Source organism: Vigna unguiculata, chromosome 9 (assembly GCF_004118075.2).
Source record: "Vigna unguiculata cultivar IT97K-499-35 chromosome 9, ASM411807v1, whole genome shotgun sequence".
In the NCBI taxonomy this organism is placed as follows: domain Eukaryota; kingdom Viridiplantae; phylum Streptophyta; class Magnoliopsida; order Fabales; family Fabaceae; genus Vigna; species Vigna unguiculata.
In genome coordinates this window covers 34891297-34910555 of record NC_040287.1, presented here as the reverse complement: position 1 = coordinate 34910555, position 19259 = coordinate 34891297, and the positions used below count along the sequence as shown (strand labels likewise).

General features: G+C 29.2%; 2 protein-coding genes across 2 annotated transcripts; one reads left to right on the top strand and one right to left on the bottom strand.

The window, feature by feature from the left end:
* The first annotated feature begins 1839 nt into the window (after positions 1-1839).
* Positions 1840-6174, top strand: LOC114196023 (5'-adenylylsulfate reductase-like 4). Its single transcript, XM_028086511.1, has 4 exons — positions 1840-2466; positions 2572-2759; positions 2845-2969; positions 5288-6174. The coding sequence occupies exons 1-4, from the start codon at positions 2257-2259 to the stop codon at positions 5728-5730; spliced, it is 966 nt and encodes a 321-aa protein (XP_027942312.1). The 5' UTR covers positions 1840-2256; the 3' UTR covers positions 5731-6174.
* A 1675-nt stretch (positions 6175-7849) lies between these two features.
* LOC114196024 (probable protein phosphatase 2C 10) lies at positions 7850-11314 on the bottom strand. The gene is made up of 6 exons (XM_028086512.1): positions 11088-11314; positions 10779-10940; positions 9913-10152; positions 9526-9802; positions 8517-8671; positions 7850-8421 (listed from the first exon to the last, which is right to left on the bottom strand). Exons 2-6 carry the CDS (start codon positions 10815-10817, stop codon positions 8284-8286), a joined length of 849 nt encoding a protein of 282 aa, XP_027942313.1. The 5' UTR covers positions 10818-10940; positions 11088-11314; the 3' UTR covers positions 7850-8283.
* Between the last annotated feature and the right edge of the window lie 7945 nt (positions 11315-19259).

Below are 19259 nucleotides of genomic sequence, written 5' to 3'. Positions count from 1 at the left end.
TTATCATTTTTTAAAATTTTGATCAAATTTAGTCTTTCAACTTTAGAAATACATTTATTTAGTCATTTTAACTAAATCTTGATAAGTTTATTTGATGTTTTAATTACGTTTCATGATAGTATTTGATTTATTTATAATGTTTGACACATTTTCATTTCAATGTTAGTTGAAAAACGTGTTTGAAACGTTAAATAAATTAACCAAATTTGGTTAAAAAAAACTAAATTCATGCATTTTTAAATATGCGGGACTAAATTGGTTCAAAATTTTGAAATATGACTAATTCTAATTTTTAGTGAAACTTAAAAAATTAAAAACATATTTAAACTTTTTTTATTGCTTAAGTCATATTATTAGTTGGTTACTCAATCAGTCTACTTTTTCTAATTTTTGAAGTAACATTTATTTAATAAAAATGTCAAATTTAGGAAGAATATTATCATAAGATTTATACAAAAACTAAATTGAGTGTCAATCTAAGGTTTATTTTTACAAAATTTGGGACTAAATTGAAACTAAAAACAAATACAAGGATCAAATTGAATCATTTCGACACGTAACATAAATGTGAAGTGAAACGTGTAAAAAATAAAAAAAATTCAAAAATTAAAAAAAAAACAGAAATTGACATGTGATATTGACTTTAACACCGGTTGTTCAAAATTGATGGTAAGGACCATTGAATCATTTTAAAGAAAACAATGACCAAATTGAGACAAATCAAAATTAAAGGATCAATTTGACACTATTTGACAAATATAAGGACCAAAAGAATAATTTAACCATCCATATATATATATATATATATATATATATATATATATTATATAAATGGGTTAAATATGTTGTTGTCTTTATCATTTAGTAAAAATTGAAATTAGTTCTCTTTCGAAATTTTGGATCAATTTTAGTCTATCATCTTAAAAAATGTGTGGATTTAGTCACTTTAATCAAATTTTATTAAATTTATTTGACGTTTTAAATATGTTTCATGATAGTAATTGAGTTTTAAATTTGGATCTATAATGTACGAATACGTACGATATGTATATTATATTGGATACAACATGTATCCAATACATCAATACATTTTATTTAAAAATAATAAGATACCATAGGTGATATATGCATATTAAAAAAATGTATAATAATTTTTAAAAACATAATAAATATATAATTACTATCGTGTGAATCAAAATTAAAATAATATATATTAAAATTTTCAACATAAAAAATTATAAATTATTGTTATTATAAAAATATAATTATTTTATAAATTAAATATTTTTTTGTCAAAATATTGATAAAATATTGAAAATTATAAATTATTGTTATTATAAAAATATAACTATTTTATAAATTAAATATTTTATTGTCAAAATATTGATAAAATATATACCGTATACAAATTTATATATCAAGAATACATTAACCAAAGTATCGGTACTTTATATGTAGACATATTTTAATACAGGGCTTATAATAATTGGTTGGTGGGTTGTTCAAGTTTTACATATTTAATTTTATGAAGTAAAATTATATATTATTTGATGCCATAAGCCGTAGACTGTAATACATCTTCTCATGTCTGTGAATCGCAACCAAAAATATCTTATCTTATTCTGAACCCACCACGTGCTAGATATTCATATATCAGAATAAATTCTTCTGAACTGCAAGATGCTGTTAGTATTAATCTAAGAAGATAAAATTAAGTCTTGCATAATTGACATTAATTAAGAGAAAGGTAAAATTAACATATTTAAAATCATGGTTTAGTTTATCATAAAATTAACAAGTAAAATTAATTTTGAGAATTTTGTTAGGGATTGTATTTTATGTTGTAAAATGCATTATGGTGGAGCGAATAAAAGAAAGAAAGAGAAGTGGTAGCAGCGTGGAACGCAAAGGCGATGAAGCCAAGAAGAAGAGTTAGGGTTGTGTGGTGTGATTCCTCTGATTCTGAGTCCGATTCAGCTGTGAGTGTGCCAAGAGGTAAATAGTAATGTCATTCCCATTGCCACCACCATCACCGATCACTCTCCTCTCTCTCTCTCTCCGTAATTAAATCAAAATAGCAAAATTAAAATAAAGAAAAAAGCGTCCACTAAGGTTGAGGCACGTCACCCATCTCTCCCTTCACCTCGCTCATCTCAAATCCATGCTTCGGAATTAGGGTTTCCATTTGGATTTGGTTGTTCTGCTCTGCTCTGCTCACTCCCTGCAGGGGAAACGGGGAAAGGGAAAGGGATAAGGATGAGGGTTTGGGGATCGGAGATCGTCTTCGCCGTGTTGCTCTGTGGGACCCTCTCTGCCACCGCTCAACCGCATCATCATCGTAGGTTTTCTCAGACCACCACCGCCGCCACAGTCTGTCCCGTTCACTCCCTTCTCGATTTCGTCTCAGGGTTTCCAGATTCCACCTGCCCTCTTCCCGATTCTCTTGGATCCATTGCCGTTACCGAGGTAATTCTCCCTCTTTCCCTTTCTTTCTTTTCTAATGTATTATTATAATTTTTCGATTACAGTATTTGTATCTAGTTATGGAAGCTTTGCATTGCTTATGAACAGGGAGATGAGGTTTCTTTGCAGAAGGCGCTGAATATGGTTCACAAGAATAATCACGAGTATGTGGCTGTGCTCTTCTATGCGTCGTGGTGCCCTTTTTCGCGTGTGTTTAGACCGGTTTTCTCCGTACTCTCTGCACTGCACCCTTCCATTCCTCATTTTGCTATTGAAGAATCCTCGGTTAGGCCGAGGTTTGTGTAATGCGTTTTTGGTTTCATTTTTTTCTTTCTTTTGTTTGTGTATTCTTTCAATTGAGTGCCTATGCGATTCTTGCAGCATACTGTCCAAATATGGTGTCCATGGTTTCCCTACATTATTCATTTTGAATTCTACCATGCGGGTTCGGTACCATGGTTCTCGGACGCTTGCTTCGCTCATTGGTTTCTACAATGATGTTACCGGTGAGGCACACTTTTTTTTTTTTTTTACTTATCCATGCATCGGGATTCGTGTGCTATCTTCTAGTGTACATGTAACTTTTGATTGAGATTCGCACATGTTAACTCATTCAATTCACACTTGAGTTTTAATTAAATTTGATTATAGTGATTAATCCGTATTCAAAGGTTCCAAAACCTACATCAAAGCACAAACATGATTACAATAAAATCTGATTTCCGAACATGATCCCATGAAAGATTGGACAGATTTATTTGACACAAAAGAAGATAGGTTGTATTCAGTTGGTTGAATCATGTAGATAGTTTGGTCTTGGTTTTAAGATTAAATTTTAATATTTAATCATTGGCATACTTTGGCTGTGACTTATTGTATTGCACTGCATTAAAAATCTGTAAATTTTAATGTCGTTTCTTTCACGTTAAAGGGCCATTGTGGCTCGAGGGTGTGATGGCATAAAAAGTCAACATGCTATAAAAGAGTCTGTGAGCACTTCAAAATACAAGGGAATTTTAAATCCTATGTTGCTAGTCCCAGAAACCACAGTAAAATTTGATTGATGAGAGACTTTGGCCATACCTTATTTAGTCTTTTACTACAGTCAAGTGATTACTGTGTATTTCACTTGAAAGGTAACTGTTGCATTTCAGCTTGGGAGTGCATGGGGCATGAAAGCCCAATTGCTTAGATGTTGAATGGAGTATTTCAGAATCAGGAGTTTTAAATTGCAAGGGATGTGGTCAATCCCATAGGCCACAGTGTACCCTGATTCAAACTTGGACCTTCTTGCTCATAGAAGAATAAGTTAGAAAATACAAACACTAAAAAACACATAATGCCGCTTCTCTCAACCATGATGATTCATTGAAGAGGCCATGATTACGTGGTGGTTGTGACACTAGAGGTTGGATAAAGTGTTACTTGTATTTAGCAAGGAAGATGTCATTTTCTGTGATAATGTGTCAAAAACGTTTTGTTGAGTTTTGGACTTTGCTAGATCATCTCCATTGCAGGGGTCATACACTGGGTTATAAGGTTAAGACCTATGTCTTATAAGATCTCCCCATTGGAGTATGTTGACATTGCATAAAAAAATCTAAGTTCTTAAATAAGACCTTGGTTCTGAGAATAAAAAATTATTTTTTCTATCTTTGAAATATATACTTTTGCCAACAACCAAATAAAACGTTAATGAGAGTGTAGGTCTAAGATCCTTGCATTGGAGTAAAAATTGCAAAAGGGTCTTAAAAGTGATGGATGGGGTATAGTGGAATCCACAAAAGTTAAATTTAGACCTCATAGAATGACTCCTGTAATAGAAATGCTCTATGATCCGGTTCGTGGTGGTTGCAAGATTTTGGTTTTTGAATGCAATTTTTGAAACAAAATGCATTTGGGAAAAATAGGTCTGAAATGATTTTAGTTCAATTTTGAAATACTTTTACATTCATTTATAGTGGAACCCACAAAAGTTAAATTTTGACCTCATAGAATGACACCTGTAATAGAAATGCTCTATGATCCGGTTCCTGGTGGTTGCAAGATTTTGGTTTTTGAATGCAATTTTTGAAAAAAAATGCATTTGGGAAAAATAGGTATGGATTTTTTTAGTTCAATTTTGAAATACTTTTACATTCATTTATAAAACCGAAAAGAAATTTGTTAATGTAGTTTTTACTTTTAGATAAACATACTCTTGCTATCTTTCATATGATCCTTCCAATTGTTGTCACCACTTCTATCGCTGTCATCATCATTTATTGTCTTTGTTGCTACTTAGATTAACATTGTCCAACAAGTCGTCACCGCATTTACTGACACTAACACCCTTGTTGTCAGTAATACCACCAACATAGCTTTAAACTAAAATTTAGGAAAAACGAACTTTTAAAACTAAAAATATCCTAATCTAAGACCCACTTTCTAAAAACTAAAGATTGATTGTAGTTTATAAATTTTTTGACACTTTCAATCAAAAACCATCCTTAATGTGACCTAAGAGAGGGTTGAAGAGGTTGTGGATTTTAAAACTTTGCTCTTGCGGGTAGGAAATTTAGATTCTTTAGTTTTGGTTAAAAACCCCAATGAAAATTCCTAGCACTTTCGTAGTTCTTTTTTAATATCCAGGTGAAGCATTGTGGTAAATCATTTTAGCTGTCCCAACAAGTACATTACCTCTTTTAGATTGATAAAAAACAAAAAATTTGTAGTTCTTTTACGCTATAGCACATCCTTTTTCTTTTTTGTTTTGTTTTGCAGTATCACATTTTATTTTCCCTATTTTTGTTGTATTTAGTTCATTATTTGGCTGTCATTGTAGGGATCAGGATTGATTCACTTGATCAACTATCACTTGAGAAAATTGGTCGTTCTTCCACTGATAAAAGTCATAGTAACACCGAGCCAGAAAGTTGTCCATTTTCATGGGCTAGATCTCCAGAAAATTTACTGCGGCAGGAAACGTATTTGGCTCTGGCCACTACGTTTGTGGTTTTGAGATTACTGTACTCTTTTTTTCCGACACTGCTTATATGTATTCAATTTGCTTGGAGAAGGGTCATCCAAAATATTAGATTAGGGAGCTTACTGGAGCATCCTTTGATTTATTTGAAGCGGCTAATACAGTCTTTTAACTGTTTGAAAGAGCCGTGCAAGAGAAGTAATCTGCAGGAAGGAGCAATGAATGCTAGAGCATGGGCATCCAAGTCCCTCGCCACTGTTTCAATAGGAGAGGAAAGTAGCAGCCGCGGGATGCACCAGTGAGTTGATTTTACTGAGCGGATGTACCTTGAAATATTGGAGATTTGATTATACCCTATGAAAGTCTTGGCTGCAAGTTCTGCTTTGACTTTTCTTCTCACCCTTGGATCTTGTGCTTATTGTGGTCAATTATGTTACTGAATAATGTAATCGACCCTTAAATGTCCCATATGATCAAGAAATACTTCATTCAGCGTTCTTGAAGATTGAGACTTACATCTGTATAGTTTAAATGTAGCAACTCGGGCTGAAATCTGCAATTCTTTGACTTGTAGGTTTTCTTGAAGGTCAAATCTTTTGATCGTCAGTTCATAAATTTATTTTTGTTGGGAATGAAATGATTGTAAATCCCGCATAATACTTATTTTGATGCATTGTTGATGTATCGGTGCGTGTTATTTGTAGTTCAAAAATAATAAGATTGGTGGTAAGCTGATTAAAATGTCATATATAGAAGTAATTTATATCAGATTCTTCAGCAGTCTCTTGGATTCCTTTTCCCAGGAGAAAGTATTGATCTCTACGAAAAAGAGACTGAACGTAACATGTTGATTGATCTCCATATTTGAATAAGGAGCATTCGTGATGAATTAAAATTTTACCGTTTTCAGTTGATTTTCATTAATTAGATTTTTGTAGAGTTTGTCCTTCATTGTATATGTCGCCCGCCTTTAAGTGAAGTTTATATAACAAGAAATAATAGTCAACAAAATATTCAAAATTAATGAACCGTCATTTTCAGGTTAGTTCCAGTGCTAGGATTAATAACAGTTTTAACATCAACCTTCATTTTGATGCAATAAGTTTGTATTGCCAATTATGGTTGCAGTTTGGATTGCTTCAGAATATGTATATTTTTTAAAATATCAACCATACAAATTAGTATTGGCTTAACTTTTAAGATGATTGTTATACAAATAAATAAATTTATCACTATTGGGTATCATTATAGAGCAATCCCAACTATGTTAACATCCAATATACTGCAGCACTTATCTAAAAATACATTTAAAAAAGAAAGTAATAAAAATAAAGTGAATTAGCATAATTCCAAAATTCACTTAAAAGACAAATTTATATAAAGAAAAGTCAAATTTGTCTTTAACAATTGATTAAAAAAAGATTTAGTAAATTATTAGCCAGTTTGTATATTAATGATAAGACAAATTATCTCTGCATCATCAAAACAATGCATACATTAAGTATTCCAATTAAATTGATAAAAATAATTTTGAACGGTTGAATATAATTAGAATGTATCTTAATATTAATCTGTCACAAATTTTATATTGAAAGGTGCGTTACAAGGTGAAATTGATTTCAGATATTTGCCGAAGTTTTCAAAACCCATGACATTTCAAATAAAACCACGAACAGTATGTTCTATGTTCTGATGATGTTTTTCCAAGCCTTTAATTTATAAGCTAAAGGGAAGGTTTGTCAGAGGCTTTTGTTTAAGTAATAAATATAAAAATGTTGAATTGAAGAGTATGGTATGAATATTTTATAAAACATTTTTATGAATTATAATAGGATTTAATTAGAATAACATAAAGGTTTATTATATTTCCATTGATTTCTTATCAGTGTATGTTTATTGATTTTATAATAATTTTAAAAAAATATAATGAAAAGGATTTCTGGTTAGTTGATAGTAGATAAAACTTTACATTAATAGTGAATAACATGTAAATTTTAGACCGTTTCCCTATTTGAGCACTTTTGCGAAAAGGGTGAGAATTCAATACTCGCACATAAGGTACAACTTTAGCCATACTAGTGAAACATTTGACTAACAGGGTTAAAAAAATCTTTTAAGCAATCATATTAATACAAAAACATTATGAATACCAAACGTCATGATAATTAATCTCAGATTTGGTGTTCATTATTTTTGTGGTAATGGAATGTCTTCATATTTAGTCTCAAAAAACACAAACAAGAAATTGTGCCACATATTTTAGTTTTCACATGCACCAAGAATCAAAGATGTTTTTTGTTCATTGCATGACATTGCGTGTGAATGCACGTTGAACTACAATTAAGGTACCAAAAGCGTGTCACTGGATCATGAAAAATCTCTGAAAAGACAAAGGTGGGAACCTATCATTTGAAAAAAATGGAACAAAGGAAAAAGGGTTGATGTCTATCAAAGAATGTGGAATACAACCGTGAATAGGACCAATCATCCTAGCACTCACTATACCCCAATCGATAACTAGAAGCATATTCGTCTTTTACACAGCCGCTAGGTCTTTTATGAAGAATCAAAAGACAATATACATCAGACTCTCACCAATCACACTTTTGCAGAAACAAATGAAAAACATTCTCAAACCACAAAATCTAACAAAAGAAAGCAATTTCAGAGCTTGATAAACCCTTCTATTTTCCTTGGAAAATTACCTATTCAGAAAAGTTCAGTAAGGACTAACCCAAACATCATGTAATATATGTTGTTTGGTCTGGACCATAAGTTGACATGCTTCATAGAGATGTACCTTTATTGCTGCTATAAACTGCACCCCAATATGAAACTTGGATTGAAAGATACCATCACCTGAATTTAACCACAACACAAGATATATCATCTTTACTATCTCTTTTTAATGCTTCAGCAGTAAGTTGCTTAGCTGCTTTCTGTGGGTCTTTCGATCTTCTAGCAATATCCACTGCGTCTTGATTAGTCATTACCTGCTTTATCACATGCCAATGAATTCCTGTTTTTGATTTTATATTGAACTTCTAAAAGCCACAACCATGAAAACAACAATACACTATTATTTCACCTTCCAAAGTCCATCACTTGCAATGATTAGAATCTCAGTATCAACATCTATGTCAGTGTTCTGCACATCAGGGTCTGATCGCAAATGTGACTTCAGACTCTTGTCTCCAAATGCTCGAGAAACGGCAAGTTGTCCATTTACTCTAGGCACATCACCTTGCATCATCATCATCATAATCATTAATGTTACATTGAGTACATATGTTAATGGTGTGACTTTGTGCTGTCAAAAGTGTAATCTCACTAATACCACAAGCATTCAATAACCACTTTTTAGTGGTCATTTCAAAGTCAAGACAAAAAAAAATTGTACTTCTTTGATATTAGCGCTTGAATACAGTTAATCTCAATTTGTAAAAATGTCTTGACTTTTGGGTACATGGTTTGAGTAAAATGAAGAAAAAGAAAATTTCTGAGAAACCTTTTATGGGAATGTTTATAAATTTGTAAGAAATTACTTTTCTATTTGGATACTTCAGCAATTACTTCTTCCATAACCTCCCCACAAGCCCCGTTAAAGGAAAAAGTAGATCAAATACAGGGTACAACAAACTTTCATGTTAAAATCAAAAACTCATACCACGCAAAATTCTTTTCCAAGAAAAACAGCAGTCACAAAGCAGTATGCAATCTACAGAAGACCATTAAAAAATGTGCACTTGAATTTAGTTATGATTTATAAAAGTAGATGAATTCATATACTTTCAAATTCACTCTGTAGCAGATTAAATGACTAGAATTCAGATAGAGAATCACAAAGTAAGGAGAATATTTGTTCTGCAAGGTTAATTAATCTAGTTGCTTGATGCATCGTTAATTTACTTTGTCTTATTTGACATCAAAAGACAAATTCAAGTCCCTTCTCTAGAGTATAACAATAACAGTGAGGAGACACTCTTTCTATCATCAAATGGTACCTACAAATTAAACAAAAAGTGGAGATCCATACAAGAATGCAAAGGCACATAGACTCCAAAAACTGAAATAATGGAATGGAAGCTTTAAAGTACCTGGCAAATTAGAGACAAAGCCACCTCTATTCTCAATGCTGCATCGTTCCATGTTTGGCTCGTGGTCTGTAGTCATTTGTAGGGCTTGACCTTTTCTAGAAAGAACAGCTCGTGAGTCTCCAACATTAGCTATCCATAACCTTCGGCCATTGATCAATATAGCAGTTACTGCTGTTGATCCACCACGCCCAAGATCAGAACTGTTTGATAGAATTTCTTGATCAGTGGTCTCGTAAGCTTTTGAGATGGAAAGAGTGGGGTCTTCCCAAAATTCCTCCTGGTGTATAAGATGAATTAGAACAATGTAACATTTCCAATCTGAATTTTGATCTCAAACATAGAAAATATATTGATTCTTTATCAAAACACTGAAGAGTTTCAACCAACCTCCCGCAGAATGTTGGTAAACAAATGTTTTTGTAAGTAGGCTGGCACACGGTCACCCAAATGGCCATCATAGATAGCAAATAAACCCAATTCATTGTCTTTTATCTGTGCAAACTTGGCAACATGATAATCCTCCATTGGGTGATTAGCTTTCCCTTTTACAAGGCTGAAACCATACTTTATTGAGCCTTCATGATTTTTCCCCTTACCAGTGCTGGATGAAGAACGTGCTGCTACAAGCTGTAAAGCAACCAACACACACAAATTGAATAGTCCTGCCACTACAGGTCACATATGTAGAAGGGAGGATAAGTATTTGATTGCATAACAAAGCCGCCTTCATTACATTAACAATCCCCTATCAAACACAAATAGAACCTTTCAGAGTTCTTGGAATGACCAAAACAAAAAATGTTTTATTGGATGTATCTACACTTAGACTGAGGTTGCTAAATTACAAACTTCTAGGCTAGTTGTCTTCTACTATTAATTACTGAATCAGTTTGTTTCCTGGTCATCCCAAAAGACACAGATTTCTAATCCCAATAAAAACGAGGATGCAGACAAAACATGCATTCGATAACAAATTTAAATTACCAGCCAAGCAAGCAAATTTGATACACCAAAATTTTAGATTCAGACATCACTCTCCTTCCAAATACATCAAATACAGGATTACAACATAAGTATTGTAACGCAATAATGAAGATTTCACAACACTGAAATTTGGTCAGATAATACGAGTTTCCCCCCAAAGCCAGTGACCAAAAAAAGGTAGGAACACAACCATATAATTTCCATGAAACTCAATATACAGCATACAAAGTTTCATGCATAAGCCACTAGAGCACAATTTACATTCTTACCTGAGAGTAGGAAGCCTTAAAACAGCACAACTTATCCATGAATGAAAAGAAAGAAAATTTGAGCAGCTACTCCAACCAATTCTCAGCACAAACCTTGGCTGATACCTTGAATCCAAATTTGAAAAGAAACCCACACCCACCTCCCGGTTCCGGAATCACAATCTGTGTGATAAAAAAAAAAAAAAACCCAAAGACAATTCTCAAAAAAAACAGAATTTTGAAGAAGAACCCCAAACCCCAGAAAAACCACTACACCAAGCAGTGACAGAAGAAAAGGAAAAAGTGAGCTAACAAGGAATCTAAGCTCACCTGTCGAATCAAAATTGAGAAAGGATTGAACTTGCACTTGGACTGGGATAGTCCATGCGGTTTGTGTTGGCAGTTTGCAAAAGCTGAATTACAGAAGCGAGTGAGATGAATGGGAGAGGGAGAACATAAATAAAGCAAAGTGATAAATTTGTGAAGGTTGTGTTGTGTGTGAGACAGAAAGGAATCGTATGATGCCTATGTTTGTTTCTCTGTTATGATATTATTATGTAACCGTTTCGGGAACCTTAAGCTTCACAAAGACAAAAAAAAAAATTATATTTCTCTGTTGCCAAGGAAAAAGGGTTCCACAAGCACACACCAATGACTTCTTTCTTGTTGACTTTTCTAGTTTTCCACTATATTATAAAATAACCATCTTTATTTCTTTCTTTAAAAAAGCTTAATCAGAAATTTATTTCCCTCTTCAGAAAGAAACTATGATTCCTAATTTAAAAACCACTCTGATCCTATAATGAATATTATATTATAATATATCATATTTAATTATTATTATTATTATCATTTTTTATTTTTTTAATCTTAACATATATGTAATGGTTTTATGAACATTAAAGCAGTTGTAAGAAAGCACGAACATTATGATGAGACTTACGCGGTTTTACATTGTGTGTATCTATCATTCTCGTGTTAATTACATTGGGTCGTGTTACACACTTCTTAACTCATATATGGTTTTTTTATATATTTCTTAATCATTTCATACTTTAGGGTAAACAGTTGACAATTATTGTAATTAAATAAAATATTTATGGTCTTTACAATTACTCAAATTAACTTTAGCATTAAACTTTCTTTTCTATTTAAAACTTCTGTTTTACATTAATTTTATATGATGGTGGAAACATAAACATGATAGTGTATGCCTATTTTAATGATAATAAAGAATAATAAATATAATTAAAAGTTTAATTATTATTATAGTAGTCGTTACTTAAAAATAAAATAATATTTGTGGTTTTTTTTTTTACTTTATGGAAAGAATGTGTATATAAAAGTGATATGGTAAGACTATATAAGGAGTGAAATGTTTTAAAAGAATATGTACACCGAAAAACAGTTATTAACACGCATTTTTATTAGCAATTGTATCATCTAAACCAGTGAATATATATATATATATATATATATATATATATATATATATGATTAAATTACTAAAATTATTATTATTATTATTATTATTAAATTACAAAGTAAATACATTTTTTTATAATTTTATTATAAATAATTTTGATTTATTTTATAGGTAATATTTTTATATAATACTATAATTATAAAATAAAATAAAAATAATCATTGGGGTATACTGATTATGAAAATATAAAAAGAACAGGTTAATGAAAATAGGAGTGATATAGTGAGAATATACAAAGGGCAAAAACAGTAGAAATTATATAAAGACAAATAACAGTTATAAAAAATAATTCTAATTATTAAATTGTTATAAACTATAGATAAATATAATATAGTATTTTCTGCATTATGAACATTAAAAAGTCAATTAATAAAAGTAAAAGCGACACTATAAAACTATAAAAAGAAACAAAAACAGAAATATTAACAAAACCCACGCGTATTATTAAGTATTATATTATAGATATTAGAGACGTGTGTGATGTCTCGCAATTTTGAATTCGCTTAGTTGTGTCTCTTGGTATCTATATATGGGAAAGTATTCTCACATTTTCCGTTTATGTAATGATTTAAGAAAAATACATTGTTTTTGTTCTAAGTTTTGACATTTGGTCGATACTCTTATTTGTTTATTTCTTGTAATCAACATTGATTTTAATTTTTAAAATAAAGAGGTCAATGGTCAATTCGTGCTAAAACTAAATTCGTTATTTAAGGACATTTTAAAAGCAGTGTTTGGTGTTGGGTATTACTATTCTTGAATGTCGTCAATCCTAATAAAATTGTTTAAATATGTTTACTTTAATTATAAATAATTTTAAAAACTTATAGGTTATAAATATAAGTTAAATTATCATCATAATGTGGCTGGTTTGTGGCGCGCATGAACCGTAGGCTGGTTTGTGGCCCGCATAAAAATTAAAACGAAAAACTTGCATTTATATATATTAGTTATTTTTTTCTAGACTGTTGCATTAACGTTATAAATTCTTGTATGACTGAAAAATATAAATATTATGTATTTCTTAATGTGTTGCGCTAAAATTTGAAGAATATATCTTGAATATTATGAATATGAATATGATAAAAATGTTGAATTATCAATTTATTATCCAACTCCTGAAAGTATTTGCTTAATAATTTTGTGAACTTCTTAAAATTTTCTAATTTTTTGAACATTGAAAGTTTTATCATAAGAATTCAAAAAAGAATAAAAAAGCGGGACCCTGCACTTATGTGAGGTGGACCAAACTTTTCAACCTGTGCTGAAAATGCGGGATGAGACGGACTGGTCCACATTGTGTGGGCCAAATACTGGCCAGACCTAAATGAGCTGGGTCGGCCCACATTGTCACCCCTACAATTGAGGTTCAAACTTTTAATAAATTCTAAAAATAATAATTAAACTTTTTTACCAATCAAGTATAAGAGTTTAATTAAGATGGATCCCGCTTACATCATACATGTCTTCAAAAACCTTTTTTATCGACCAAGTATAATGGTCTAATATTATTGTTTTGGCATCTTAAAATTTTATATTAATGGTTGTAATTTTCATCTTTAAAATTTTCATTTTAATTTTAGACTAATTGTAACCTTAAATAAAAAATATTTAATAAAAATATAAATTTTAATAAAAACATCATTATAATATTTATATAAAAATTAAATTTGATATAAATGTAAAAAGAGACAAAATTGTTCTATTTAAAAAAAATATGACTAAATTAAAATAAAATAACGAATATAAAAAACAAATTAAATATAAAACATTGATTCTAACATGTGACATGTTGAGTTGACATATGATCATTAAAAAAAAGCGAAGTGAAACGTGATAGTCAATGTTCATTACCTATAATTATTTAAATGATATTACTAAAAAATCAAATTAAACAAAATTAACAAAAATTAGAATTTCATTAAAAAAATATGACTGAATTAACACAATCGAAGGAAGACCAAATATTTATTTTAATATTAGAGGAATTAATTTCTTACATAACTTTCTATTGTGAAGTTACAATTAATACTTAAGTATAATTTATTTATTTTAATTAAAATTATAGTTATGTAACTTGATCTCACTCATTAAAATGTTTTTGATCATAAAAGATCTAGTTAAACTATGAGTTGATTATATATATATATATATATATATATATATATATATATATATATATATATATATATATATATATATATATATATATATATATATTGGATAGTATCAATTAGTAATATAATATTACATCATAGTGATTAAATAAATAATTTATTTGTCATAATTGTCTTTAATGAAGGATCTTTTAAGTGAGAATAATTGAAGAGACACCACATTATCCATCAATGAGAGGAATGAGTCTAATTTACACATAAAAATTCTTCATGTACGCTTTACCTCACAGTGATTAGTACTGTAATTTTAATTTGTAATAAAAAATAAAATTAAAAATATGAAATTCATTTTACAACCTACCAAAATAAATTAAGAGCTCGTGTTTGAACTAAAAGTGAGCATAAGTTCTTACAAAGTTCATGTAAAATGGGTTTTATAATAGGAGATTTTCTAAGCTTTTTATACATTTTTTTTGTTAGATTGTCCATCTTTTTTATACAAAAATAATAATTTTGTTTATAATGGTTAAATTATAATTTATAATTATTTATGTTAAATATAATAATCAAATAATTAATGTTAGTATAAACTATGTCAATTTTAATTTATATAAATAATATATCATATATAACTTTATGGGTTGAATATGTTTTTGGACCTCTAACTTTAAGTAATGAAAATTGGAATTAGTCATTATTAAAAACTTTGAACAAATTTAGTTCCTTATCTTTAAATATGTGTCGTGAATTTAGTCATTTAAATTAATTTTTTTATGTTTATTTGACGTTTCAAATGTGTTCCTCAATTAACATTGGAGTGAACATGTATCTAACAAAATAAGTAAACTAAAGTACTATAATGAAATATATTTGAAACGTCAAATAAATTTAATAAAATTTGATTATAAGGACTAAATCCACGTATTTATATGGTTGAGATTCTAATTTTCAGTAGGAATTAAAGGACCAAAACATATTTAACGTTAATTTTATTCATATTTTTATAAATATAAATTATGATTACGAGTAATCCAATTTCAATTTAATTATTAGTTTAAAAATATGTGTTTATCTCCCCCTTGAAAAAGTAACAGTATATCTTGGTCTACAAATTTACAAACACAAAAATACTTTATATTCAATTGAAAAGTATGTATAAATACAAGAATGAAATCTGACATAGTTATTACTAAAGTAATATTTAATTGTCGTTTACTAACTGAACTCCTCATTTGGAAGTTGTTGCGACTGGTTAGTGTATTTCTTCCTTAGTTTAAGTTAAGATACATAGGAAACACCGAATAAGTAATTTATTTATTTATTTTGGGATGAAAACCAAGGACCTCTTATTAGCACTGATTATAACAAACATTAATGTTAATTTAATTGAAAATGAACCAATTTTCTTCGTAGTTTAAAGTTTTTATTTTGTTGCACTAATCAAAGTTAGAGGATCATTGACCAACGAATTGAATTGGTCTAAAATTTGACTATTCCATATATCTATATCTTCCTACTCAAGAAAACCTATTGATTTAGGATATAAAGATTTAATGTATTAACTATAGAAGCATGCATAAATATATAATAAGATTTAATACCTTATATGTTATTTGAGTCAACAAGTTTCATCCATAAATACCTTTGATCTACAGAAATAAAACTGTCATAGTAGATACAAGATTCTCTTCTAGTATATTATCTTCACAATATATATATTAGTGAAAAGTCTATTTTTTAAAAATAAACCAAAAATAAAAGAGTAATGAGAATTGTAAAAAAAAAAAACCTGTAAGCTATTCGTGGTGAGTAGTGTTAAAGTATGTGAATAAACTGAGCATTAATAAAATTATGGTAGAGAAATAATAATCATATTTACGAGATTAAAATAAATTAAACTAAAATATATAAAATATTATCCGAAACCGAAAGCTAGTATTTATTCATAAAATATCTCTACAATATTTAATGATTATATTATTTGATTATACTTGCTTTTTTAAATTGCTATTTAATTACAAATCTTTCATTTTTTAGAGTAAATACTCTTAAGTATTATAATGTAAAACAATTCACTATATTCGAACGGAATTATCAAACAACTAAGATGTATCCATAAATTAAAATTACTGATTGTTTAATGAAAATACAAAATTTGTTGGTAAAATATTTATTAATAAATTTTATCAATACATGAATTTTTTTTTGGTAATTACCAATAATAATTTTTTTCAGTGATTATCTATTAATAATTTCTGACTATTAAAATTTGTTAATAATTATTTGTTTGTAATGAGAGACGAATTTTAACTATTGGTAAAATTCATCCTTGAATATTGCAATTTAGTTTTTTTTTTCATTCCAACATTTGTAGCTGTAATTAATTATCTATTTCTTCTATTTTGGAACTCCGTGTAATAATAAAAATTATAACACCACCATTAAAATTATATAAATTGTAGCATTTTAATGTTTACCAAGACTTATGCTTATCTTTTAACACATGAACTATTTATTGCACTTAATTTTTTCACCATGCATTATAATAATTTTATTGTTTATATTATATTTTTCATTTCTAGTCATGTCTCCCATGCCTTCTAAAGTTTATTGCATCTTTATGGTTGTGATATATATTGTATTTAAATGTAGCCACTTAATGTCGGAATTAAATGATGCAATGTTATTTTAAATTAACTATTGGTTATAGGTTTGTATGTTTTTGGTATACATATATGCCTTCAATATTTAATTATACTTATATTACAATATGATTTCACGGTCAAAAATTTATTTACATTTGACCATCTTTTATTTATATATATATATATATATATATATATATATATATATATATATATATATATATATATATATATATATATATATATATATATATATGACTAATAGACAAAAATCAAATATAATCTTATTCAAAAGATAACTCCTACCCTTTTACCTTTCAAAAGCATTGGAACAGGTCAAACCATGCCGTCTTTTTTATTCTTTTCCACCATTCTTCATTCTCTCTTTCTCTCATTTCACATACCACCATTTTTGCATTGCAGGCTCCAAGTTTGCTTTAATTTTTTTATGGGGAGGTTTCTCTTTCACATTCAAATTTCAAAGCCACACTTTTTATTCAAATAATTTGCATTTCATTTGCTAACTTTGATTGGTAGTTTAATGCCACAATCAAACTCCATATTCACTATAATTAATTGCCTTTCAATGAATCAATTAATGAGGTCTACCAGTTAGTGCTGAAGTTTGCATCCAAAAGCATCTTTGTGTACGAATATTTTCTACCATATTCAAATCAGCTACTTGTGAAAGCACCTGAACACATGCATGTGTACTTTAATATATATGAACTTGCTTTTGGATTTCAACTTGAGTTAATTTTGAAACTGCGTATAAATCCGCAGCTTCTTTTTCTTCTCATAACGTACATTAAGATGAGACGAAGGACTTCATCTAACCACACTGCCCAATAGTTTAGTGGCACTATAACCTCTAGGCTTTAAGGGATTGAAGTTGACTTGCAGTTTTATTTTATAGACACTACCCAACACCTAAAGTAGAATCCAATGCTTTCATAGGTAGGGCTTAACCAGAAAAAAAAAAAAAAAAGAAAAAAACAGAAGAGGAAATAATTCCCTCCATGATTCTTAAAAGAGACAAAGCACACTTCCAAAAAAGGCCAATCCAATGACAAATTCATCATTCATGAGTAGTGATAGCCTTTATGCCCTAACTTCCTCTGTCTCATGATTCTCATTCTCCAAACACACAAAAAATCACTAATTGTCCACTAAACCGGTGAGGTTGAGCTCTTTTTGTGTTTCTATAAGAACATTAAATAGAATGAGATGTCATTATGTTTAGAGTAAAGTTTGTAGAGTACGTTCACAGATTTTAATAATATGGTGATAGGTTTTTCTTTCGAATGTTTTTGTCCAGACCATACAGCACAAATAGACACGAGTCTAAATTATATATAAGAATCAATACATTTTAAACTCAAAATTTTAAAATTAAACTGAATTTATGAATTTTTAACATTTGAGTGGTCCTTTCAAGTTTCCGAACACTAATTTAAAGAGTTTATTATGGGAGAAGAAGTCAACGCGTATCAATTATTAAGTTATGACTTTGTTGGTTAGGCTTTTTAGGTTGCTTGGAAGGCCTTGCAGAATGGAATCTAAGTTGTTTTTAGAGCGAGCCAGAACTATGATGCAGCAAGGTTAGGTTACAATACAAAACTCTCCGTATCTTATCTCATGGACCTTCAAAAAAACTCTTTAAAGCAATCACTTCTTATAAAATTGTAAATAAAAAATGTAGCATTAGGTTGCCATCCATCATGTGTTTTAAATAATATGGAATCAATAACTTTGAAATCAAAATTCTTAGAAAAAATGCGATTGCACCCTGAAACTGTTAAAAATAGAGAAAGAAGACAAAGGAGGAAAAGAAAAAAAAAAATGTTCTTCTAAGCATACAGAAGGAACTGATATGATAGGTTGATGTTCAATTGGAAGGAAGTGAATCGAAAACATGCACCTTATGATTATCTTTTCTTTTTCATTTCTCTTTTTAGAAGAACAACATATAATATTTTCGCTCAATTAAATTTTGTAGCAATCAGTGGCGGATGTTTTGAGGAACAGGGCCATCGCCCCCAATTTTTTTTATTTTATTTTTTGTATTATATGTAATTTAGAAATTTTTAATGTTTTTAGAAAAGTTTAAATTATATGTAGTTTATATTAAAAAAGTGATGATTATTAAATTAGGTATTTTTTTAATTTTTTATAAAGTATAACATTTAATAATAATAAATGATAAAACATAAAATCAAATATAATAAAAATTAAAAATATTTATTAAGATGCA